At 46.8% G+C, this 25,029-nt stretch overlaps 1 protein-coding gene across 1 annotated transcript in view; it reads left to right on the forward strand.

The window, feature by feature from the left end:
• CCDC127 (coiled-coil domain containing 127) overlaps window positions 1-25,029 on the forward strand; it is a 133,120-nt gene that overhangs the window by 53,190 nt on the left and 54,901 nt on the right. Inside the window, exon 2 of the mRNA XM_082257991.1 lies at window positions 4,497-4,618. Coding sequence (XP_082114117.1) covers window positions 4,501-4,618 — 118 coding nt within the window. The 5' untranslated portion in view covers window positions 4,497-4,500. The remainder of the gene's footprint in view (window positions 1-4,496; window positions 4,619-25,029) is intronic.

The following is a 25,029-nucleotide window of genomic DNA, read 5'->3' on the forward strand; positions in this document are numbered from 1 at the left end:
TTATTTTGGAAAATGAAGAAAAAAAGGAAAATGCATTTTTTTCCCCTCTTTTTTCAATTTCCAAAACTTTGTGATAAAAAGGGAGATCTGCAAAACACTCAACATGCTTCTCAGCAAATAGCTTGGAGTGTCTAGTTTACAAAATTTGGGGGGGGGGGGGGGTTTGTGCTATCTTGGCATTTCATGGCCTTCAAAACTGTGATAGGTAGTAAGGAGTGAAATCAACAATTTACGAACTTGGAAAGCCTGAAGGTGGTGATTGGTTTACGGGGTCCTGTATGCGGCTAGACTGCAAAAAAGTCTCACACATGGGGTATCCCCATACTCAGGAGAAGCAGCAGAATGTATTTTGGGGTGTCATTTCACATATACCCATGGCATGTGTGAGCAGTATATCATTTAGTGACAACTTTGTGTAAAAAAAAATAATAATAATAATTTTCCTGAAACTTGTAGAAAAATATAAAATATTCCATGGACTCACCATGCCTCTCAGCAAATAGCTTGGAGTGTCTACTTTGCAAAATGGGGTAATTTGGGGGGGGGTTTGCGCTATCTTGACATTTCAGGGCCTCCTGAAACCATGAGAAAGTGCAATGAGAAATTTACGCCCTTTGAAATTCTGAAGGTGGTGATTGGCTATCGAGGTCCCGTACACAGCTAGGCTCCCAAAAAGTCTCACACATGTGGTATCCCTGTACTCAGGAGAAGCAGCAGAATATATTTTGGGGTGTAATTACACATATGCCCATGGCATGCGTGAGCAATATATCATTTCAATGACAACTTTTTGTGAAAAAAACAAATTTTTTTTTTTTTTTAGTCATTTTTCAAACACCTGTGACACAAAAATTAAATATTCAGTGAGCTCAACATGTCTCTCACTACATTCCTTAGGATTTCCACTTTCCAAAAAGTGGTAATTTGGGGGGTTTTGTACTGCCCTGCCATTTTAGCACTTCAAGAATTGAGATAGGCAGTCAGAAATTAAAGCTGCGTAAATTCCAGTATTTACACCATAGTTTGTAGACGCTATAACTTTTGCGCAAACCAATAAAAATACGCTCATTGCGTACTTTTTTTCAAAGACCTGTAGCTAAATACATTTTGGCCTAAATATATGACAAAAATTGAATATATTGGATATTTTGTTAACTGTCAAAGTAGAAAATGTCAATTTTTTGGCAAAAGTTTCGCTTTTTTTTTTATTAATATCGCAAAAAATAAAAAGCGCAGAGGGGATCAAATTCCACCAATAGAAAGCTCTGTTTGTGGGAAAAAAAGCACGTAAATTTTGTTTGGGTACAGCATTGCATGATCGCGCAATTGTCAAAGTCGCGCAGTGCCAAGTTGAAAAAAGTGGCCTAGACGTTAAGCAGGAAAATCCTCTGTTCCTAAAGTGGTTAAAATCGGTGGTAATCAACAAGATGGTGGGAGGGGTGCTACATCTAGGGAGTACTAATATTGCCAGGTTTTGGAATAATGCAGACTGAAGGTAGGAGAAAGCCCAAACCAAGGGGAGAGCCTTTCCTTTGCTCATAAATACCTTAATAAGATGCAGAGAGAGGAGGTCAGAGATTTTTTTGTTGGTAGACAGCCGTAAAAACCTAAGCCTTCATTTTTCCTAAGTTTTGCTGTCTTTGTGGCCTGTTGTGCTTCCAACAGAGAAATTTCTGCATCTGTGGAGATTATCAAGAGCTCAGGGAGTTTCAGAAGTGCGAGTTTAGCAAAAAAGGGCTTAATTCTTAATAATAATAAGGTTCACTGTGAGGTTGCCATTAGCTGTATTAAATTAGAAGGTTTATAGGTAGGTCCAAAATCTTGAAGCCTAGTGGCCTCTATTCATTTCTTTCTAAAGTGCAGAAATATGATTTTGTAATACACAATGTAATCAATGTACTGAAAAAAATATCAGACAATACAGTGGCGTAACTACAACCTTCAGGGCCCCGATACAAAAAACATGAAGGGCCCTCTGGTCCCAGGGCCTTCACTCAAAACCTGGGCCCTTCCCATTGATTCCGGGGCAGTGGGACCCTTTCACATGTTCTGCAGGTGCCCCTTCATGCTATCTTGGATAGCGTTGCCACCTTTTCTTCATGCCAAACATGAACACTTTAGTGGCGCACAGCTAATTTTTTGGTTGTATACACTATACATATATTTTGTCGTTAAATAACACTTCTAATCATATGGATTTAATGACAAGAGTCCTCCCTTACATCAGAGTCTACAGAGTTCCCCTTTACATCTGAACTTGCAGAGTTTTCCCTTACTCTGTAAGGGGGGACTCGGCAGACTCTGATGTAAGGGAAATCTCTGGAGACTCTGATTTAAGGAGGAACACTGAGAACTCTGATGTAAGGGGGGACGCTGCAGACTCTGGTGTAAGGGGGAACTCTGATAATAGGGGGTCTCTGGTAACCAGAGCCCCCACATACTTCATAGTTCCTAGGATTCCTGTTTAATCAGGGTTCCCAGAATACCCTACATGAGAGTTCAGAGAGCCCCCCTGTTACGCAACAGGGCACCCCTGAGCAGGTACCTCCGTTGACAGATGCTCCTAGTGCTTCCCGAGGGCTCCAAGCACTCCACCAGACACCGTAAGCACTTCAGACTCCACGAACCGCCGCAGCTTGGTTAGGGTCTTGGCATCTCCTACCCACCCTGGACCAACGACAAGGCTCCAGGTTCCTGTGGGTGAACCTCTCTTTCCCCAGAGAGTGCAGCAGAACAAGCTCTTACACAAGCTCTTACAAGAGCTTAGTGATTCTCTAAGGGAGTATGGAAGACCATAGCAATCCCTGCAGCAGATTCCCCCAATAACGAGACAAAGCTCCGAGATGAGGGTAAAACAGGAACAACAACATTTATTGGAAGAACACAGCACACTTTTATACAGAAATTGGAACATCCTTCCCCCAACAACCGCTTTCCCATTGGTCAATTGTAAAGTACTTGCAGTTCCCAATAAGGTCCTCTCCAGCCCATGCAAATGAGGGCTTGAAAATGAGTCAACAGGGATTGGTCAGATAGCTTTGACCAATGCAAGGAGACAGAAGCCCCAGGGGGCAATCAATGTACACAATAGTCAGACACAGAACAATGGTTCCCTAACGAGCCCTCAATACACATTACTCTGAGTGTCAATAGACAGCCCGTCTTCTCAGAACTTCCTGGGATGACCATATTAGGAGTTGACTTCCTGTTCCTTACAGTTTACAGGAATAAGTTTTAGCTTCCAAGATATAGGCAAGACTCCATTATCCACATGTTTAAAGAAACACAAAAAGACACAAAAATGCATAACTCCCAGTCTACTGAACAGAACCCCACATTCAATCCCAAATTCAAGATAGCCTGGATCGGAGCGCTCAACATATCCAAACAGCGCTCAGATGCCACAAACACAGTCAAATTGCCATGGGGTTTACGTTTAGCATGGGCTGATGAGAGAGGGTCCATAGTCACCTTGCAGGAGGCGAGCAACCAGGCTTCTCCAATGCCCAGTGGCGAGATTGGTCTCATCACACCCCCATATATCAGAGTCTGCAGAGCCCTCCTTATATCACAGTCCGCAGAGCCCCCCCTTACATCAGAGTCTGCAGATGGAAGAGTCTCTGATGGAAGGGGGTGCTCTAGGAAACCCGATTTAAAGGGGTGCTCTGATGTAAGGGGGAATGCTGTGGACTCAGGTGTAAAGGGAAGCTCTGATGTAAGGGGGTCTCTGCTCACCAAAGCCCCAAACAACAGAGTCTGCGGAGCACCCTTTAAATCTGAGGTCCCTTTACATTATTGGACAAAAAAAAAAAAAAAAAAGAACAAATGCATCTACACAACACAAAATTGGAAAAAAAATCAATTTGTTGGCCAAAGCAAATTAGGCAGGATTTACACCCCCCCCAATACATCATATATATATGTGGGTGTTTAACAAGACCCCATACATTTTTGTACGGATTTTGAGGCAGGAGAGAGAAGGGAGGGGTGAATGGATGGATAGAGAACTCACTCCAGGAAGGAAGGAGCCTGCATATCCTCCACATTCAATCTCCATGCTGTTCCCGGCCGTTGGTCTTCCCCGCCCACACTCCAATCTGATTGGAGGCCGGACTGCAGGCACATACAGGAGGACAAGGGTGGGAGGGGGGAGGAGGAGGAGGAAGAGTAGATCTAGCTCACTCTCTCTCCCGTCCGTTCCTGTCAGTGTGAGAGGAGGGGAGGGGGAGGGCGAGGCGATCGGGCTGTCACTGCTGGCTCTGATCAGTGTAAGAGAGAGTGTACCGACACTCTCCGCTTACTCCTGCAGCCAGCAACCCTGCCGTGGATGCACAGACTGGGATTTTGGGCCCCCCCAGAGTGGGGGAATATGACTGCTGCACCCCTGGTAGTTCCGCCACTGAGACAATACTATTTCATAGACTATAGGAGCTCTGTTGAAATGTTATTTAATCATTATTTGATCAGTCTAAACAAATCTATTATTCCTGTTTAAGGTAAATGCTAATGAATAATTTGAACAATCCGCCTGAGTGGAACATTCAACCTAACGAAGATGGAAATGGAAGTAAATGGAATTATGCTTTGCTGATTCCCCTAATGGGACTTGCTGCTTTCCGTAAGTATTTTGAATGTTTGGCCAGCCTCACTGTAAGTTGTCTAGCTCACCTGGTTTTGTTACAACTTAAGCCCAGTTCCATAGAGACATTTTTCCTTTTCTGACAATATTGATGGCTAAAAAGATTGAAAATACTGTAATCAACTAAAATAAATGGTTGGGGCCACATAGTGGCTAAGTGGCTAGCACTTCTGCCTGGCAGCACTAGGGTCTTTGGTTCAAATCTCAACCACACACAGCACATCCTGTTTTTATTTTTTTTTTTCCTGTTCCTGCGTGGGTTTCCTGCAGATACCCCAGGTTTCTCCTACACTTCAAAGACATGCTAATAGGTTAACCACTTAAAAGACCAGCCGCCGCAGATATAGTTACATAGTTACATAGTTAGTGAGGTCGAAAAAAGACATCCGTCCATCCAGTTCAACCTATGTTGTGCGTGTGTGTTTGTTGTTCACCGTACATTGTATACCCCTGTATGTTGTGGTCTTTAAGGTGCCCATCTAATAGTTTTTTGAAACTATCGATGCTCCCTGCTGATACGGAGAGTATCCACATTCTTACTGCGCTTACAGTGAAGAACCCCTTGCGTATTTTAAGGTTAAACCGGTTTTCCTCTAGTTTTAGTGAGTGGCCACGTGTCTTATTGTATTCCTTTTCTCTGAATAGTTTGTTCCTTATGCTAGGGTCGCCAGTACAGTATTTGTACATTGATATCGTATCCCCCCTCAATCGTCTCTTCTCCAGAGTGAATAAGTTCAGTGCTTGTAGTCTTTCCTCATAGCTGATGTCCTCCATTCCCCTAATTATTTTTGTTGCCCTTCTCTGGACTCTCTCCAGTTCCAGCACATCCTTCTTGAGGACCGGTGCCCAGAACTGGACAGCATACTCCAGATGTGGCCGGACCAGAGTCTTGTAGAGAGGGAGAATAATCTCTTTATTTCTGGAGTGAATCTCCTTTTCTTTTATGTCCTCCGACAGTCGCCGCCCACTCGTACAGTCTAGACCAATGGGGTATTGACTTCCTCTCCATAGGAGTAGCTAGGCATAAGACTTGTTAAAACAAAAGCATTTACATAGACACACCCATGGGGGCTGTCTCACTGGTCCAATACCCCCCTGCAATTAGCCATCCCAACTCAGTTTGTCTTCTGCCTAGTCAAGGAGTAGATAGGGTTCCCTGTGCTGGGGCTGCAGTCTCAGCCTTCTTCTTCTATTTTATGATTTATTTTCTGCAAATGTCTTTTTTCTTTGCTTTACTAGCTGTTTATTTTGTCAGCGTTAGTTGGATCTTCGGATGAAGACGGTGTTTGTGGAGCTGGGAATCGGACTGATCATCCTGGTTCTCCAGGACAGAGGATCAGAAGGAATCCCAGCCCGCCATCGAGCGTTTAACAGGCTATGTGTTCGCCCTGGCCTCGTAAACGACCCATCCCTGTCCTCAGGGATGCAGCCTGTGAGGTGGCTACCTCACCAGACACATCCACGGTTCGTCCGTGCACTACTGGTGTCCTGCGTTTTTTGGCTGACGGCACTCCCCTGCCATCTGAGGGTGGGCGGTTTCCCGTTTGATATGAGGCACCCCACGCCATCGGGTACAGGTAAGTACACTCTGTGTGGGGCCTCTGTCTGGGGCTGGCAGTCCTGTGTGTCTGTGTGTCCCCTATGTCTGTGCGTTTTGGGCTCCCTGATCCCGGTCCCTGCGGGGGTTGTTTCTCTCACAGCCAGCGCTCTGTGGGGTTTTGGGGGATCCCTCTCCTGTGTCACTTTAGGGTGCTTGGAGGTACAGACACGTGCGGCGACCGCTGCGGGGTTAAAAATCCGCCATTTTAGGTGTGGGCAGCATGTCTTGCTTCACTATGGGCGCTTATACAGCATAGTATGTAGTGTATTTTGGCGCCTTATGGCGCCATCTTGTGTGTGGCAAACGATCGTTCTGAGCACATGTCGGCGGCCATTTTACCGAAGCCTCCCATTACTCTCTATAGGCAGCCATTTTTCCTTAGGCTGCAGCCTCAGTTCAGTCTCTGGCGGTGACATCACTTCCTTCCTTCACTCAGGAGCGACCGACTGCGGTGATAACACACTTGTGGGGCTCTGTTCTGCTGTCCTTCTTTTCTTCCCTTGTGCAATCTTCCTAGCTTTCAGTTTGTCCCTGCGGGGGGTCTGTGTTCCACAGTCATTGTAGCGGTGTGCTGCGGGGGTCCACGGCGCGCTTAAAGGGCCAGTACCTTACAAAAAAAAAAACCTTTTTTGCAATGGAATCCCAGGACAGCAAATTCCCTCCAGCCTTGGTGGGGGATTCAAGTTCCTCTGAATCTTCTGCCCTGACAAATTTGGCTGCTGTAGTGGCGACTTTGGTGTCCAAAATGGATGTGCTAATGACTGAACGTGCTGCTAGAAAAAGGCTTAGGATTTATTTTTCTTCTGATTCTGAATGTGACATGGTTGCTGTAGGTAGCGTGCCCCTTTCAGGGTCTCGCTCTTCTCAGGACCCGCAAGAGTCTGAGGGGGAGGCGGAGGTTGCAGGGGTGGATGATTCCCCCCCTGGGACGCCCGAGGAACGCGCAGCTATGGATGCGCTGATTCTTTCCATTAAAGAAACACTACATTTAGAGGATGAGCCCAATCCTCTGGGCATTGTGTCCTCCTTTGGTACACACAGGACCCACAAGACGGCGCAAGTTTTTCCTTGCCCCGCTGAGTTTCATCACACAGTGAATGAGCAATGGCGTAGTTTAAAACACACCTTCACGGTGCCTAAAAGGTTTCAACTTCTCTACCCTTTTGCGTCTACTACGGTTTTGCGCTGGTGTGTGGCTCCTCAAGTGGATCACAATGTAGCCAGATTGAACAAGGCTACTCTGGTTACCACAGAAGTTTCTCCGGTATTTAGGGATCCTACGGATAAGAGACTGGAGTCACTTGCCCGCCATACTTACATGGTGGCGGGTTCCATGCTAAGACCTATTTTTGCCTCTGTCATGGTGGCTCAGGCTGTGGCGGATTGGACCAAGGTGCTCAAACGCACTCTCGTGACTGATTCTGCCCCCCTGCTACCTTGGAGATGGTGGACCAGATTTATCAAGGGGTCGTGTATTTGTGCGATGCGGCCTCAAATGAGGCCCCGTTAGCTACGCGCCTGTCCAGTGTCACAGTGATTAACCGTCCACTGATCTGGTTGAAAAGCTGGTCGGCTGACCAAAAATCCAGAAAAACGGTGGCGGACATTCCCTATGCGGGGTCTCGCCTTTTTGGGGATTCCCTGGATGAATTGGTTAAGGGAGTCACTGGGGGCAAGAGCACTCTGCTTCCCCAGAATCCTAAGGGTAATTTTTTCCGCGGTAAGCGGGGCCCTTCCTTTAAACCGAATCAGGGGTCCTTTCGTGCCTTCAAGACACAGAACAAGGGGAAACCTTTCAAGGGCCACAGTGGCCAGAGAAAGCCCTGGGCGGGCAAACCAAAATCCGGCCACGCCGGAGCGGCGGCTGAGTCCGCCTCTGCCTGAAGGGGCGCCCTCACCCATTTCAGGGGTGGGGGGACGTTTGCGCGGTTTCGAATTCCGGACAGGTGGGTTCAGGAAATCATTCGATCAGGGTACAAGATCGAATTCCTTTCACGACAGGCGGACATATTCTTTCCCTCAAATCTTCATTTGACCCCAGGGCGGTTACGGGACTTGCATCAAGTGGTGCAGGATCTTCTCGCCCAGGGGGTAATGGTACCGGTGCCTCTATCGATCTGAAGGATGCGTATTTACACATCCCCTTTTTCGAGGGCCATCATTATCAGTTTGGGGCGTTACCTTTCGGTCTTGCTTCGGCTCCAAGGGTCTTTACCAAAGTGTTGGCGCCTGTTCTGGGCCTGTTGCGGGTACAGGGCATTGCGGTCTTGGGTTATCTGTACGATCTCCTGTTAAGATCGAGTGCCAGTTAGAGCCTGTTGCGCGATCTGTCCACTACGGTCCAGAAGCTCCAGGAGTTCGATTGGACCATCAACGTTCAGAAGTCGACCTTGTCTCCTTTGGTTCGTCTCCCGTATTTGGGAATGGTTCTGGACTCTGCTCAAGCAAAGGTGTTCTTACCGGAGGACAAGCTCCGGACCCTGCAGTCCGAGGTCAGGTCCCTCAGGGACAACGAATCTTCGTCACTCAGGACATGTATGCGGTCCCTGGGGTTGATGGTGTCGGCCTTCGAGGCGATACCATTTGCACAGTTTCACACGCGATCTCTCCAGGCGGAGATCCTGGCCAGGTGGGACAGACTGCCTCAGTCCTTGGACCTGAGAGTGTTTCTGAGTCGCCAAACCAGAATGGATCTCTTGTGGTGGCTTCAGTCCCCGGCTGTGTCGGAAGGAAAATCCTTCCGGCCGTTACTGTGGACGGTGATTACCACAGATGCCAGCCTGTCGGGCTGGGGTGGCGTCCTAGGCAACCTGTCTGCCAAGGGCACTTGGTCGGAGGAGGAATCCTCCCTTCCGATAAACATATTGGAGTTGAGAGCGATCAGGCTGTGCCTGCTCCATTGGTCGGATCATCTTCAGGGCCGTCCTGTACGGGTGCAGACGGACAATGCCACTGCGGTGGCTTACATCAACCATCAAGGGGACACCAGGAGTGCCCGGGCGGCCCAGGAGGTGACCAGTATTCTGTCTTTGGCCGAGAATCATGTCCCGGCGATTTCGGCAGTTCACTTTCCGGGTGTAGAGAATTGGCAGGCCGATTATCTGAGCCGCCAGACCCTGGACCAGGGGGAATGGTCCCTGCACCCGGAGGTATTTTAAATGCTGTGTGCGAAGTGGGGATCCCCGGATGTGGATCTGTTCACGTCTCGGCTAAACCACAAGGTGGAAAGGTTCGTGGCAAGAACGCGCGATCCTCTGGCAGATGCCTCGGATGTGCTGGTGGTGCCTTGGCATCAGTATCATCTGATATATGCCTTTCCTCCGATTCAGTTGTTGTCCAGGTTCCTTCGCAGGTTGGCCTCGGAACAAACACTGGTGATTCTGGTGGCGCCGGACTGGCCACGCCGTTCCTGGTACCTGGACGTTGTTCACCTGGCCGTTGAGCCTCCATGGCGGCTGCCGATGCGAGAAGATCTCCTGTCTCCGGGACCGATCTTCCATCCTGCTTTACAGTCGCTGGCTTTAACAGCATGGCTGTTGAAAGCCAGGTCCTAAAAGACCGGGGTCTCTCCTCAGAGGTCATTCCTACTTTAATCAAGGCTAGAAAAGCCTCGTCTGGTAAGGTTTATTACCGTACATGGAAAGCTTATTTTGCCTGGTGTGAGTCCAGGGGTTTCTCTCCTCGTTCATACTCGGTGGCGAGAGTGTTGGCTTTCCTCCACTCTGGTGTGGACCAGCACTTGCATTGGCCACGATTACGGGCCAGGTATCTGCATTGGCTGTTCTTTTTCAGCGCCCTGTGGCGTCTCATTCCTTGATTCGCACCCTTATTCAAGGTGTGCGTCACTTGGCCCCTCCTCGAAGGGAGCCCTTACGTCCATGGGACTTGAACTTGGTTTTGTCCATGTTACGATGTTCCCCGTTTGAAAACATCAGGGAAATTTCATTACCTCTGCTGTCTAAAAAGGTTGCCTTTCTGGTAGCGATCACTTCTGCTCGCAGAGTGTCAGAGTTGGCGGCGTTGTCGTTCCGCTCCCCTTACCTGGTGGTTCATAGGGATGAGGTGGTCTTGCGACCTAACCCGTCCTTTCTTCCAAAGGTGGTTTTGAATTTTCACCTCAATGAGGACATTGTTTTACCTTCGCTTTGTGCAAATCCTAAGCACCCTAAGGAGATTGCCTTGCATTCTTTGGATGTTGTCAGGGCGGTCAGGGTTTACCTGTCGTCGACTGAATCCTTTCGGTCTGAATCAGATTCTCTGGTCAGAAAATCTTTCTTGAGCATAGACACCACCAAACTAAGGTATGAGTATATACGCAATCTCCTTGTTATAATTCCTGATACGATTCAACCTCTATATACAACAGGAAACATGTATACATATATATATGTTTCTCCTTTCATCCTTCCAGGACGGCCTACATATGAGAGATTGTGGCTCCGCCTCACAGGAAACACAACTAATTTGCAGCTGTTAAAAAGGTCCCACCCATCCTTGAGCTTCAGTTCAGTTGTGTTTCCAACCTCACATCGGAACGTTTGTTTTTTTACTAACCTAAGGCAAATGACTGTCTGAGAGGTACCCCTGGAAGGCAGCTTCGGTCGGCCTAATAGCAGGTTCCTCCCTAGCTGTGTCCTGGAAACAGGAGCTTTCAGGTCGCCAAACATACCAGGTAGTGCGGTTTGCCTTACAGTGAAGGTCCCTCATACCTGAAGTCCTGTTGTCTCTGCAGGAAAGTCTCCTCCATTAGCTCCTCTAAAGCGGTAAGGATTTCGCCGGGTAAGTGAAAAATTTCCCGCCAAGGAGCGCGCCGCAAGCCTCGCTGTGAAGACCGGACAGCGATACCCGGAAGAGAACGCAGCATGGAGGAGACGCCGGGTCCATGTGATGTTCATGGCAGAATCTCCGGCTACGAAGGGGCTGTAAATTGCCCAAAAAGAGACCAAAGCACAACGCATCCCTTAGGGGTATAAGTCGATACACAGGTGGCTGCAGGGACATGAGACCGGGTAAGTGAAATTTACCGGATAATGGGGCCTACTGCTGCATACGGTCTAGGATCAGCAAGCCTTTAATTGTTCCCTAATGCCCTGTACACACTATCAGATTATCTGAAGACTTTTGTCTGCAGACTTACCAAAACCATATAATATGAGGTCAAACCTAAACACTTTCAATTTGTATGCAATCCGGCAGGCCCTTGCACTACATAGAAAAGGTAAATCTGAAGACAAAAGTCTTCAGATAATCTGATAGTGTGTACGGGGCATTACTGACAGCCCTGTTAACGATCTGTTTCTGGGAGTAGCACATATGTTAAATAAGAGAGCGAGTTAATCACTTTGTTTCTCTCTTTTATTGTGTAACGCTCCTGCGTTTTTATAATAAGCTGGATTTGCAGCTGCAGAATCTCCACTCAGTAGTCATGTGGAGATGTGTTGAATTACCAGATCCAACTCTCCAGACTCATCACTGTGGACCCGCCTGCTTCAGCATACAGATATACACACACTCAATAAGATGTTCATGGAGTGATAGGATGTATATGACAGTATAGAGGTGATGTGCTGAAGGGACAGGTGTGAGCAGTGATAGCAATGATAAGCACTTGATAGTAATGTTCAGGAGAGTAGTAGACGGTAATAGGTAGGATGCAGATAGGTTAGTAATCATGTATAGTAATAGGTGGTAAGGACAGCAGATGATATACAGGAGAGACTAACCCAGTGCAAGGATAGATGGTAGTAGACTCAAGAGCTAGCAATCTATGTAACAGTGCAGATGATAGAATAGTAATGCATAGATAGTAACAGTCCTTAATGTGCAGAAGTAGATAGTGTAAGTTAGTTATGGAGGAATCCCCTGTGGGGTACTTATCACTAGTAAGGTTAGTAAGTAGAGGGGTCCGGTAGTGAGGGAGTGATCCGGTAGCGAGATACGGGATCAGTATCGAGGTTCCGGTCTGTTCCAGGTAAAGAGAATAGCTGGAGGCTCCGGCAGCATAAGACAAGGCTTGTAAGTATGCGGTTAGATCAGGTAGCGAGATACAAGATCAGAAAGTGAAGCACAAGAACAGGTAGCGAGATACAAGTCCAGGTAGCGTCAGGCATAGCTGTATACTGGCGGCTTGAACGAACAACCTGAGAGAGAAAGCCGGCGATTGAAATAGCCGCTCAGAGCGGCGCTCAGTGATGATGTCATACGGCTTAAAGGTATATGCGTTCCACCTAACTAAAAAGGTGGGACGCAATATGAAAAGGAAAATGGGCAATAAGGGTACCAAAGGTACCAGAATCTTACATATTGTTGCAGGTCGTTCCTCGGCCCAGAAGGCCTCTGTCAGACCTTCCTCTACTTTAATAGCACAAACATGCTGGAAGTGCGGTACTGTGGAGTAGTCTGTTTAAGCCTTGCAACACAAACCCTTTGAGCCATACATGTGTGGTCATAATCTCAAGACATTTCCTCTGCAAACAGGAAAGAACGAGATCCAAGGAAAGACACTAGCCAGCCCAGGTCCTTAACTAAGTAAGGAGGGCTCGGGCGGTAACAGATTTAAAGAGAAAAAAGTTCCTAAAAACGGACAAAAATCTCTTTTTCCTGGCTTGGGGACACACAGTCCAGAGTTATTTCTATTCACAATCACTGAAATATATCATTTTTCATGAATAGATTCGCTGGTAAAATTCTCTACCGACTAATTGGCCTACACACTATAAGATTTTCGGAAGATTTTTTCCGTTAGACTCGCCAAACCATATGATATGGGAGCAGATCTAAACACTTTCAATTTGTATGCAATGGCAGGCCCTTGCACTACATTGAAAAGGGTAAATCTGAAGGAAATCTACCAACAAAAGTTGGATGGTGTGTTTTCAGCTTTAAGGCCCGTACACACGTACGGATAGTCGTCATACAAACGTCGGCGGACGAAAGATCTGCCGATTGTACGCGTGTTAGTATGGTGCCTCCGACAGCTGTCTGCGCACAATCCGCGGACAAGAGTCTTTCTTGCAAACATGAAAATTTTTGTCTTCGGACACCAGAACGGACGATTGTTCGCCTGTCAGTACAGAAATCAGCCGACAGACCGCAGATTTGCAAGACTGGGCATGCTCAGAAAATAAAAAACACAGGGAAAGTTAACCATTACATGACATCACTTCTGCAGTCAGCTGAAGTCTGCGGACAAAATTCTTGTGCTGTCCTTGTGCTGTCTTTGCACTTTTCAACAGACACCGACATCCCGGGGAGAAAAGACGAACGTTTGTATGACGACGATCTGTACGTGTGTACGGGGCTTTAGACTGACTGGGGTGTGGTGATATCTTGCACAGGTCCTCTGATTCATTATCTTGATCAGCTGTAGCTGCAAGTTAATCATCCCCACCTAAAGTGGCCCTTGTTAAAAGGAGGCATGAATTGCTAAATTCTTATAATGTGGTTACAGCTATAGCAGACACCTGCTTACTATCTGGCCAAAAAGATTTTGGAATTCAGGAGCTTACTAAATTTATCTCAGTAATTAAAAGCTCACAAGACATCTTAAAGTTCCCTGTCCATAGTTGGGGGGTATGATGTCGTACTTAACAAGACTCAGCTGTTCAGTCAGTTATAGCCTCTGCAAGAACAGCGACTCTCATGAATACTGCTAGGAGAGCAGTGTGTGCAAAGCTTATGAAGGAGATGTCTCTTCCAAGTTAAGACTTTGTGCCTGGCCTGGCAAAGGATCCTTTTTGTGTGATTAAGGCCTGAAGGATGTTTATCTAGATCCTCAGGGAACAGGTTATCCCAATTTTTTTCCCGCAATGGAAAAACATCTCAACCAGCCCTTATATCCTCCAGATCATTCAGAGAGGATACAGACTGAAGTTTTTTCTTCTCAGCCAGTGGCAGAGATAACTGTATTATATCCCTCAAAGAAAAACCCTGTTAAAGGGGATTCAAGAGTGGATGGAGCAGAGGGTAAATACCCCTGTACCGTGAAATCAGGTCTTCAAAGATTTTTGACTCTCACGCATTGTGGTACAAACCCACAAATAGATGCCGTCGGGTTGTATATCCCAGAAAGCTAAACAAGTATATGGTATACAAAAGATTCTCAATGGAGAATATTCAGGTAGTTAAAAAATCGGGTAAGAGATGGTTTTGTATGACTACTCTGGATTGAAGAGACGCTTACATGCAGGTTCCAATTCATCTGGAACTCTAAGCATTCCTAAGATTCGCAGTGGAGACTGCAAATAGGACAGCGTCATCTGTAGGGCCCAATATGGATCCCTTATTGGGCTATAAGTTGACCCTTTCAAAAGCAGCAAAACAGGCGGACACACAAAAAGTGATGTCAGTCCTACAGCCGGCAGGGTGGCTGATAAATGAGGAGAAATCCTCAATAGAACCGGCTCAGGTTCAAGTCTGCCTGGGGGATAAGATAGATTTCAAAGAAACTGTTTTTCCCAGAGGAAAAGAAAAAGTGGTCTCGGCGGTGGAAAATGTCTTTTCATCCTCTGTGTTTTCAGGGGACAGAGCATGAGGATGTTTGGTCTGATTACAGCTTGTATCCCAGCTGTAGAGTGGCCCAACTACACTCACGAGACCTTCAATATTTCCACCTGCTCTCTTGGAACAAGAGACAGAAGTCCCTAGACAAAATAAATCACGCTCTCCCCTCAAATAATATCATCATTAAGATGGTGGACAGTCCCCCAAAACCTAGGGGAAGGCCGTCTTGGGGGTCAAGAACAACCCTTTAAAAAGTCACCATGGACGCAAGTTCCAAAAAAGGGGGGAGCTGACCTGGAGGTTAGACTGACTGGGGTGTGGTCATATCTTGCACAGGTCCTCTGATTCATTATCTTGATCAGCTGTAGCTGCAAGTTAACCATCCCCACCTAAAGTGGAAGAATCTCCCCTAAACAACTTCCCACGTACGAAGTATTTAGGAATTGAGATCTTTAAATACTGGTCACAATAAGGCCCATACCCAGAGTACCTGGGATATCAGGCCTCACCCAACTACAGAGAGCTAAAAAAAATGGTGGAAAAGGCCATAAAAGCTTTCGGAAAGGACATTTTGGGAAAAAAAGTCCAAATCTATTCAAACAATGCTACAACAGTAGCTTACCTAAATCATCAGTGGGTGCCAGCTCAAGGACCCTATTAAAAATTAGCCCAGGAGACACTGAGCTGCGCAGAAAAGAGAATAATTTCTCTATGGGTGTAATGCAGCCATAGCTTGCAGGTTAAGTACTCTGACAGCCATGGCACGCTAGGCGAGCATATGCCTTTCCTCCTCAAGATCTGATTCCAAGAATCATACAGAGACTCAGTGGATTGCTGCAACTGCGTCGCATAGTGATTGCCCCTTGGGGGCCAAAGAGAACGTGGTTCGCGACTGATATCCCCATCAGTGACAGCTCCCTGGAAACTAACAGAGGTTCCAGATCTGTTAATACAAAGGCCTCTTATTTCACCCCAGGCCACAGGTTTTTCAGTTAACAGCCTGGGTAGTGAGCGCCAAATCCTGAAGGGAAAGGTTGTTCAGAGTCATTGATACCCTCCTTCCAAGTAGAAAGCCAGTATCGAGGAAAATTTATTCCAAAATCTGGAAAACATTCTGTACTTGGCAGAGTCAGAAGAAAAAATTCCTCTGCCTCAATCCCCGTTATCCGGGAAATTTTACAGGATGGGGTAGATAAGGGGGTGCCAGTTAACACCCTTAGAGTACAGGTAACGGCACTTCTGTGTTCTTAGATAAAAATCTGGACAAAGAGCCTTTTCTAATTAAAAAGATTGGTTAGTTCAGGGATGAACGCCCCCGATCAATAGAGCTAAATGTTTCAGCTCGGAACTTAACGCAAGTACTAGAGACATTAGCTAGTGAACCCTCGGTACCTGCAGAGAAGGTTACTCTAAATCAGTGGTTCTTAACCTTGTTGGAGGTACTGAACCCCACCAGTTTCATATGCGCATTCACCGAACCCTTCTTAATTGGAGAAATAAAATATGATTTTTTAAAATTCAAAACATAGGTATATATTATTTTAGGTATATATGACCAGCGTGCCCGCTTTCAATGCACAGTGACCAGCGTGCCCCCTTCAATGCAGAATACCAGCGTGCCCCCTTTCAATGCAGAATGACCAGCATGCCCCCTTTCAATGCACAGTGACCAGCGTGCCCCCTTTCAATGCACAGTGACCAGCGTGCCCCCTTTCAATGCACAATGCCCAGTGTGCCCCCTTTCAATGCACAGAGACCAGCGTGCCCCCTTTCAATGCAGAGACCAGCGTGCGGCATGCCCCCTTCAATGCAGAGATCATCATTCGTGCCCCCTTCAATGCAGATATCATCATTCGTGCCCCCTTTCAATGCAGAGAACAGCGTGCTGCGTGCCCCCTTCAATGCAGAGATCATCATTCGTGCCCCCTTTCAATGCAGAGACCTGCGTGCCCCCATCAATGCAGAGATCATCAAGCCCCTTTCAATGCAGAGACCAGCGTGCTGCGTGCCCCCTTCAATGCAGAGATCATCGTGCCCCTTCAATGCAGAGTGAACAGCGTGCCAGGAGGAGGAGGATCCATGTGACAATAGCGAATTTTCATTCGCTATTGTCATGCAATGGGTGGGCTCGGGGCGCACTGCTCTGCGCCCTGGGTCCACCCTTTCCTACTAGAGCCAAATTGTAATAGGCGGGGAGTCAGGGACTGTCTGGGAGGCAGCGGCCTGGAGGAGAAAGGGGTGACGTCACTGGTTGCTAGACGCTAAGCGGCTCTAGCCTAGCAACCAATGCAGTGTGTGGGCTCCGGCTGCCTCCCTGCAGAGAGAGAGCGCAGACAGAGGACAGAGAGAGCAGCAGAGCGGTCAGCGGATCAGGAGTATGATATACAGATGGTCACAACTCACAAGGCGGTTCTGCGAACTTCCAAATATTTAGTAACCGGTTCTGTGGAACCGGTGCGAACCGGCTGAATCCCACCACTGTGCGTGTCATCACGAATCATATGAGTCGGGTGTGCCTCTGCCGAACCCGCGAGACTGACTCACCGAACCCCTGGGGTTCGATCGAACCCAGGTTAAGAACCACTGCTCTAAATATTTTGGCAAATAAGCTAACTTGCTGTCGGCAATTACCACAGCCAGAAGAGTGGGAGATTTACAAAAAATCGTCCATAAAGGAATCCTTTATGCTAATTCTCTAAGACAGAGTGATTCTTAGACCAGACCCACTGTACCTACCCAAGGTAGTTTTCTCTGTTCACAGAAATCAAGAGATGGTCTTGTCACCTTTTTGTGTGAAAAACCTAGCTGTACAAAAGAACGGAAATTCCATTGTCTGGATGTAAGAAGTGTCTTCTCACAAGATCTGGAAAGAACCAAGGGGTTTAGAAAGTCTAGCCACCTGTTGGTTCTACATTCTGAACCAAGAAAGGGATTTCAGGCATCAAAACCCTCGATCTCGAGGTGGATTGAGCAAGCCATTAGCATGTCATATAAGGTGTCAGGTAAACCCACACCCGCAAAGCTAAAGGCACATTCCACAAAGGGCATGGCAACTTCCTGGCCCGAAAAAGCCGGAGCATCCTGGGAGCAGTCCGCCATGTACCCATCTGGTCCAGCCAAGATACATTCCTAAAACACTATTGTGTGGAAGTACTGTCGCAACAAGACCTTGCCTTTGGCAGAAATGTTTTACAGGCAGTGGTCCCGCCCTAACGTAGGCCAGTATGGATTCCTTTATTATCCTCTCATATGTAGGCCGTCCTGGAAGGATGAAAGGAGAAAACTTACCGTTAGTATACTGGTAACGGCCTTTCTCTTAATCCTTCCAGGACGGCCGGCCTACTTCCCGCCCAAGATGGTGGTGAGTTCTAAAAAATATGTATATATATGTATATGTATATATGTGTAGCTGTATGTTATTGAATAACTATATTCCTTGAAAGTTTGGTTGGAAACTACTTTTCTATTACTGAAGCTCAAGGATGGGTGGGACCTTTTTAACAGCTGCAAATTAGTTGTGTTTCCTGTGAGGCGGAGTCACAATCTCTCATATGTAGGCCGTCCTGGAAGGATTAAGAGAAAGGCCCTTACCAGTATACTAACGGTAAGTTTTTTTCAGAGGACTCTACCAATTCACAACATCATCTACCATTTGAACTTCAGTGCAACAGGCACATTTCTCCAACTATAAGTGCTTCGACAATTGTCATAAGGTATCTTTTCCCGTACTTCTGCACCTATCTCAAGATCAGACCATCCATTCTTGTGAGTACATTAAAAATACTGATTTTCCCACATATATGTTCACACAGAGACAAGTGCGACCTCCCTTTAGGCATCCTCGTTGGGGCCACTTTTGGAAAGACCCACACCCTCAGGGACCAAGTGGTGCATATATCGGCACTCAACACAGCGGAATCCTCTTTTCTTTTTCTCTTTTCTTTTAACAGCAGTGACTCACTTGTCACACCCCTAATAACCCACAGGTACAAAACTTTTATATCCAAATCTTATCTACAGGTATAACATTGAATGTTTGAGATCTGTCTATACTGAAACTGACATAATCTTCTATGTAATTAATTTACACAATATTTACTATGTTCATGTAGGAAATTAAAAATCTCCCCACTTTCAGACCCCTGAAGAAAGGCCTGCGTGCCTGAAACGCGTCGGGTGGGAGGATTTCCTTCAAGAAACCAACATATACCTCAGAGTATATGCATCACGTTTTTTTCAGTTTTATATATATTTGTTTGGAATTACAATATTCATGCTTTCTGTACAATTTATGTAACACTTTAGATCCACGCAAGATCTATTTTAGAATTTGTTAATAAAATCATTTAATTTTTATACAATTGTTGAAGTGTGTTTGCCGGTAAAGTCCCACACCCTAGGGGGACCCCCATTCTGCTTGAATCCTTTCGGAAGTCGGATTCTCTCCTTGTCCTTCCTGAGGGACCTCGGAAGGGTATGGCTGCGTCTGCGGCGACCATTGCAAAATGGATCAGACAGACAATTGTTCAGGCCTATTCGTTGAAGGAACGGGTACCACCCTTCCCTGTCAAGGCGCACTCTACCAGATCAGTGAGTGCGTCCTGGGCTTTACGGCATCAGGCCTTGTGGCCCAGGTGTGCAAGGCTGCGACCTGGTCGTCAGTGCACACCTTTTCCAAATTCTACAAAATTGATGTTCTGGCATCAGCTGATGCCTCCTTTGGCCGCAAAGTTCTCTGTGCGGCAGTAACGTAGGGAACCCTGGTTTTGTGTGGGTTCCTGGCTGTTCGGGTTGTTTACCCCCTTGGTTATTTGCTTTCCTGGGTTGTTGCTCCTGTTGAGCTTTTTTGTTGCCCAGAAGGTTCCCTTGCTGTTCACGTAAGGTTCCTTTCTCTGATGTGGGTACTGCGTTGCCTTTTCTGATGGTTGCGTTTCCCAGCCCTCATGCCTACACTGCTTTGGGACATCCCCATTGGTGAAGACTGTATAAGTGGGCGACGACTGTCGGAGGACGTAAGAGAAAACGGAATTTTTTAAAATCTTACTGTAAAATTCCTTTCTCTGAGTCCTCCGACAGTCGCCGCCCCCGCCCCTCTTTTGGGGTTCTTATACTCTTAACTGCTTGCTACCAAACTGAGTTGGGATGGCTAATTGCAAGGGGGTATTGGACCAGTGGGACAGCCCCCATGGGTGTCTATGTAAATGCTTTTGTTTTAACAAGTCTTATGCCTATCTACTCCTATGGAGAGGAAGCCAATACCCCATTGGTGAAGACTGTATGAGTGGGTGGCCACTGTCGGAGGACTCAGAGAAAGGAATTTTACGGTAAGATTTTACAAAAATTCAGTTTTTTATGCATCCCAGTATGCTGTTGGCTTTGCTTGCAGCGGCTTGGCATTGCATGCCACTGCCAAGCCTGTTGTCTACCAGTACCCCCAGGTCATTTTCTATCTTAGACTCACCCAGAGGTTCCCCCCCCTAGTGAGTAGCTTGCTTTATGGCTTCTGGCACCCAAGTGCATTACTTTACATTTTTCAACATTAAACCTCATCTGCCATGTACAGTAGTTGCCCATCCCATTATTTTGTTCAGGTCCGCTTTTAAGGTTTCCACATCCTGCATAGAAGATATTGGCATGCTTAGTTTAGTATCATCCACAAAGACTGAGATTGTACTAGATATCCCCTCCTCTAGATCATTTATATTAGACAGGATTGGTCCCAGGACAGAACCCTGCGGGACCCCACTTTCCATACCCGTCCAATCCGAGTAATCCCCATTAATCACCACCCTTTGCACTCTCCCCTGGAGCCAGTTCTCTATCCAGGTACTCACCTTATGGTCCATACCTACCTCTCTTAGTTTGAACAGTAAGTGTTTGTGGGGAAAGGCGTCAAAGGCCTTTGCAATGTCCAGATACACCACATCCACTGGCTTACTTTTATCTAGGTGGTGGTATCTCACTTCATCATAGAAGGTTAATAGATTGGTTTGGCAAGAATGATTTTTCATGAATCCATGCTGATTACTACTAATAATACCATTTTCATTACTAAAGTCTTGTATGTGGTCCCTTAACATCCCCTCGAAAATCTTGCAGACTACTGATGTTAGGCTGACCGGCCTATAGTTCTCTGAACCATACCCGTCTGTAAACTATCCTTAAAGATCAAGAATAATGGTCTGGCAGTCACCTAACTGAGCTCTTTAAGAACCCTCGGGTGCAAGCCATCCGGTCCCGGTGATTTATTTATGTTAAGTTTCTCTAGTTTAGTTCTAAGTCTATCTTCTGTTAGTCATGGCGGTACTTCCTGAGGTGCGTTATTTAGTTTGGCATTACAAGCTGGGTTAGTGTAGCCCCCCAATTCTTTTGTGAAAACTGAAGAGAAGAATTTATTTAACACTACCACCTTTTCCCTGTCCTCTGTGGCCAAATCTCTCGTCTTTTATGGGGCCAATGTGTTCTGGCCTCGCTTTTTTACTGTTTATATACTTAAAGAATTTTTTGGGGTTCTTTTTACTCTCTTCCGCTATATGGCTCTCGTGTTCTATTTTAGCCGCCTTGATTTTGTCTTTACATTTCTTATTACACTCTTTAAAGAGGTTGTAAACCCACTTGTATAACTTTTACCTATAGGTAAGCCTATATTAACCAAGCAAAAAATTTGGGGGAGCATACCCATGTATTTCTAAAGCTGGTGCAGCTATGAACCAAGAGACATGTATATTAAAAAAGAATAGCGCACACGTGCAAAATAAACTACCAAATTTGATAATGGGGTACTTTGACGCAGTGGTGGGCTTGAGCACTATATGGCCATATGGTGGGACCAAATCCCCATTTTTATTTATGGATTGTCTTCAAATTTGGTAGTTTCTTTTGCATGTGTGCGCTATTCTTTTTTAATATACATGTCTCTTGGTTCATAGCTGCACCAGCTTTAGAAATACATGGGTATGCTCCCCCAAATTTTTTGCTTGTTTATTATTCAGTCTGACCAGACTACCGAGGTTGAGCAACCCCACCCCACCCCCCACACACACCTGTACTCTATCAGTGTCCACTATCAAGTAGATATAGGAGGAGTCCCCTGCAGTGCATTTGCACATCTTTCCCAGCAAGGAGTGTTATCTCCAAGGGTTAGAAAGGCTGGATTCATCTCTTTTTCATGGTTAGTGTAGGACCCACAGATAATGGGGTACTTTGACGCAGTGGTGGGCTTGAGCACTATAAAGCCTATATTAAGGCTTACCTATAGGTGCTATAAATATCTCCCAAACTTGCACCGTTTAGGAGATATTTACAGTGCAAACTGCCGATGACGTCATCGGCGCAGGCGCTCTGATGGAATGGCCACCCGTGCCGTTCCTTCAGAGCTCAGTGCCGTGAACGGCGGCTCCCGCGCGCAGGCGTGGGAGTGATGTAATCGCGCCTCCGGCCAATCAGATGGCCGGAGGACGCGAACCCGGAAGCAGGACGGCAGGACATGTCGCCGTCCTGTCGCTGAGGTGGCGGAACGGCGGGGGCTTCGTTTTAAGGTAAGTACTACATAATGAGCTAGTATGTGATGCATACTAGCTCATTATGCCTTTCTCTTTACAGGGCTTTTTTTTCTCGTTTTTTTTTTTTTTTTCGACTTTACTTCCTCTTTAAAATGCTTGAATGCCGCCAATGACCCCTCAGCCTTGTATTTTTTGAAGGCCTTTTCTTTAGCATTAACCACTTAAGCCCCGGAAGATTTTACCCCCTTCCTGACCAGGGCTTTTTTTGCGATTTGGCACTGCGTGACTTTAACGGACAATTGCGCGGTAGTGCGACACTGTAGCTAAACGAATTTGACGTCCTTTTTTCCCACAAACAGAGCTTTCTTTTGGTGGTATTTGATCACCTGTGCGATTTTTACTTTTTGAGCTATAAACAAAAAAAGAGCGTCAATTTTGCAAAAATAACAATATTTTTCACATTTTTTTATATGAAATTCCCCAAAAAAATGTAAAAATCTAAATTTTTTAACATTTTTGGCCAATTTGTTTTATGCCTCCACCCCAAAGCACCTTGTCCCCATGTTGATAGGGACAAGGGCCTCTTCCCAACAACCCTTGGTATGGTTGTGGGGGTCTGCGGGCTGAGGGCCCAGATCCCGGCCCCCCCATGTGAATAAGTAGGGGTAAATTGTATCTCTACTCATTCACCCAGAATGAGGGGAATCCCCACAGCCTCTACCCTGCACAGCTGGCGAGGTGGCAGCCGAAGAGGCGGAAAGTTTAAATTAGTCAATACTGATCCAACAATGCCACCTGTGAGTCCGTTGCAGCTGCCAGGCGGTCCAGCGCTTTTGCTACAAATCATGGTACCTTCCGGTCTATATAGAGCGTCATAAATCCTATGCCAGGGGTCCTCCTGGGCAGGCAGAGCTGATGAAACATGCATGGGAGGCAGGGACCACTTCCCCCAAATCCAGTAAGAGAAAAATGAGGCAATCCACCTGCCAATTTGTGATGCTGGGGATGTGCACGGCAGCGAAAACCGGAACATATTTTCCCACTCTTTCAGAATGTGGGATGTCTCTAAAGGCCACTGCGATGATGTTGTCCAAATGCAATGGACCTAGAGAAGGTCCATTCCATGCTCCAGAGACAACTTAAATGCTCGCAGCTCTAGGACATGAATTAGCAGGAAAGCTTTCACTGGCATCGAACTCAGAACCAGGGCTCCTCTTCAGCCGGACAGGCTGACGTCCATCAAGACAAATGCCTTGCGGAGAGAGAGAGAGAAGGGTTTCTCTGATTATTAGGGCAAGAGACACCATAGAAGGGAGACCCTTGTTGACCGGTCCAGCGATCTGGATGTCCAAGGGGGTTGGAGACTTGTCCCACTTGGAGATTGTATCCTTACGTAGAATGCCCGCATGGACCTGTGCATACGGAACCACCTCAAAAGGTGGGCGCCAGTAGACCAAGAACCCGCATGCAGGATCGCAAGAGGAAACAAAGCTGGACCACAGGCTGAAGCTGCTGAAGTTTGACCACCGGGATAAAAACCCTATGTCTGTGCCATGTCAAGAACCTTATCCAGGCACAGTAGACCTCACGTCAAGGGTCAGGGTAGGCGCCCCCTAAATTCAGGATCCATCGGAAGCCTGCAGTGATCACATTGTGATCTCTACATCATCCAGCAGCATGGATCTACTTGTCCACTTGCAGGATCAGGTAGTCCAAAGAACCCTGCACAGCATATCCCCAATGTCTCAGCAGCACTAGGGCTGGAACCCGTATACTGGAGAATACACGGTGATCCGAGGATGGCCTGAAGGTAAGCGCCGTAAAATTGACAGCAAACATCCCCACTGCAAGATGTAGGAGCCGTTGAAGTTCCTCATAGATGAGAATGTGCAGGCATGCATCCTTGACTGCCATGGACGCCTGATGAATAGAAGCCAACATTGAAGAGATGGATGCCATCTCAAACTGCCGATCTGCGTGTATAATGTAAGACCTCTATGTCCAAAATCTTACAATTTTTTGTCTTATGCGGAAACCATGACCAGGACCAAGCAATAAAACCCCTGGAACCTATCTGGGTCAGGCACTGGGACTATTACTCCCTGGTGCAGAGATCCTACACCGCCCCGTACAGATTCGAAGACCCAGTGATGGAAGGCGACAACTGGAGAAGAGGAAATTCCCCAGTTGCAGCCAAGCGCAGCCAGTGTGCGGCCCCACCCAACTATCAGGAGAAAGGTCCACAGCCTGAGAGCTACTGAAGGTGACCTCCCACCCTAGAAATGGGCCAGGACAAGCCTGCATGCTAAGGAGGGCTGGTCAGCAAGCTTGGTGGACATTTAGGTCCAGGAGTCCCACCCAGCTTTGAAGCCTTGAAGACGTGGGGAGTAGCCAGGGGAGCAAAATGACCATGCAAGGATAGTAGGGGAGGGCCCGAAATCATGAGCTGTCAACCTACAGGAGGAAAATACTCTAGCCTCTTATAAGGGACCACATGATGTTGTCAAGGGTAGCACCATAGAGACAGTCTTTCTGGAGGGGCAGATCCACCAAAGCCTTTAGAACTCTGGTCAGCAAACAAGCCAAAGCACCTGACAAAGCCTTATCACTGAAACTGAGAGCTTAGTGAGGTGTGGGGCAGCAGTCAGGGATGCAGCACGTAATCTCAGGTCCCAATCAACTGGTCCGCATATCCGGTGGACAACCCTCACTGCAGAACCTTGGCTCATTCAGTACGCGACTGAGGCAACAAAGCCATGGCCCATACAGCCATAATTTCAACCCCC

Source organism: Pelophylax lessonae, assembly GCF_965119305.1.
Source record: "Pelophylax lessonae genome assembly, chromosome: 5".
Classification (NCBI taxonomy): domain Eukaryota; kingdom Metazoa; phylum Chordata; class Amphibia; order Anura; family Ranidae; genus Pelophylax; species Pelophylax lessonae.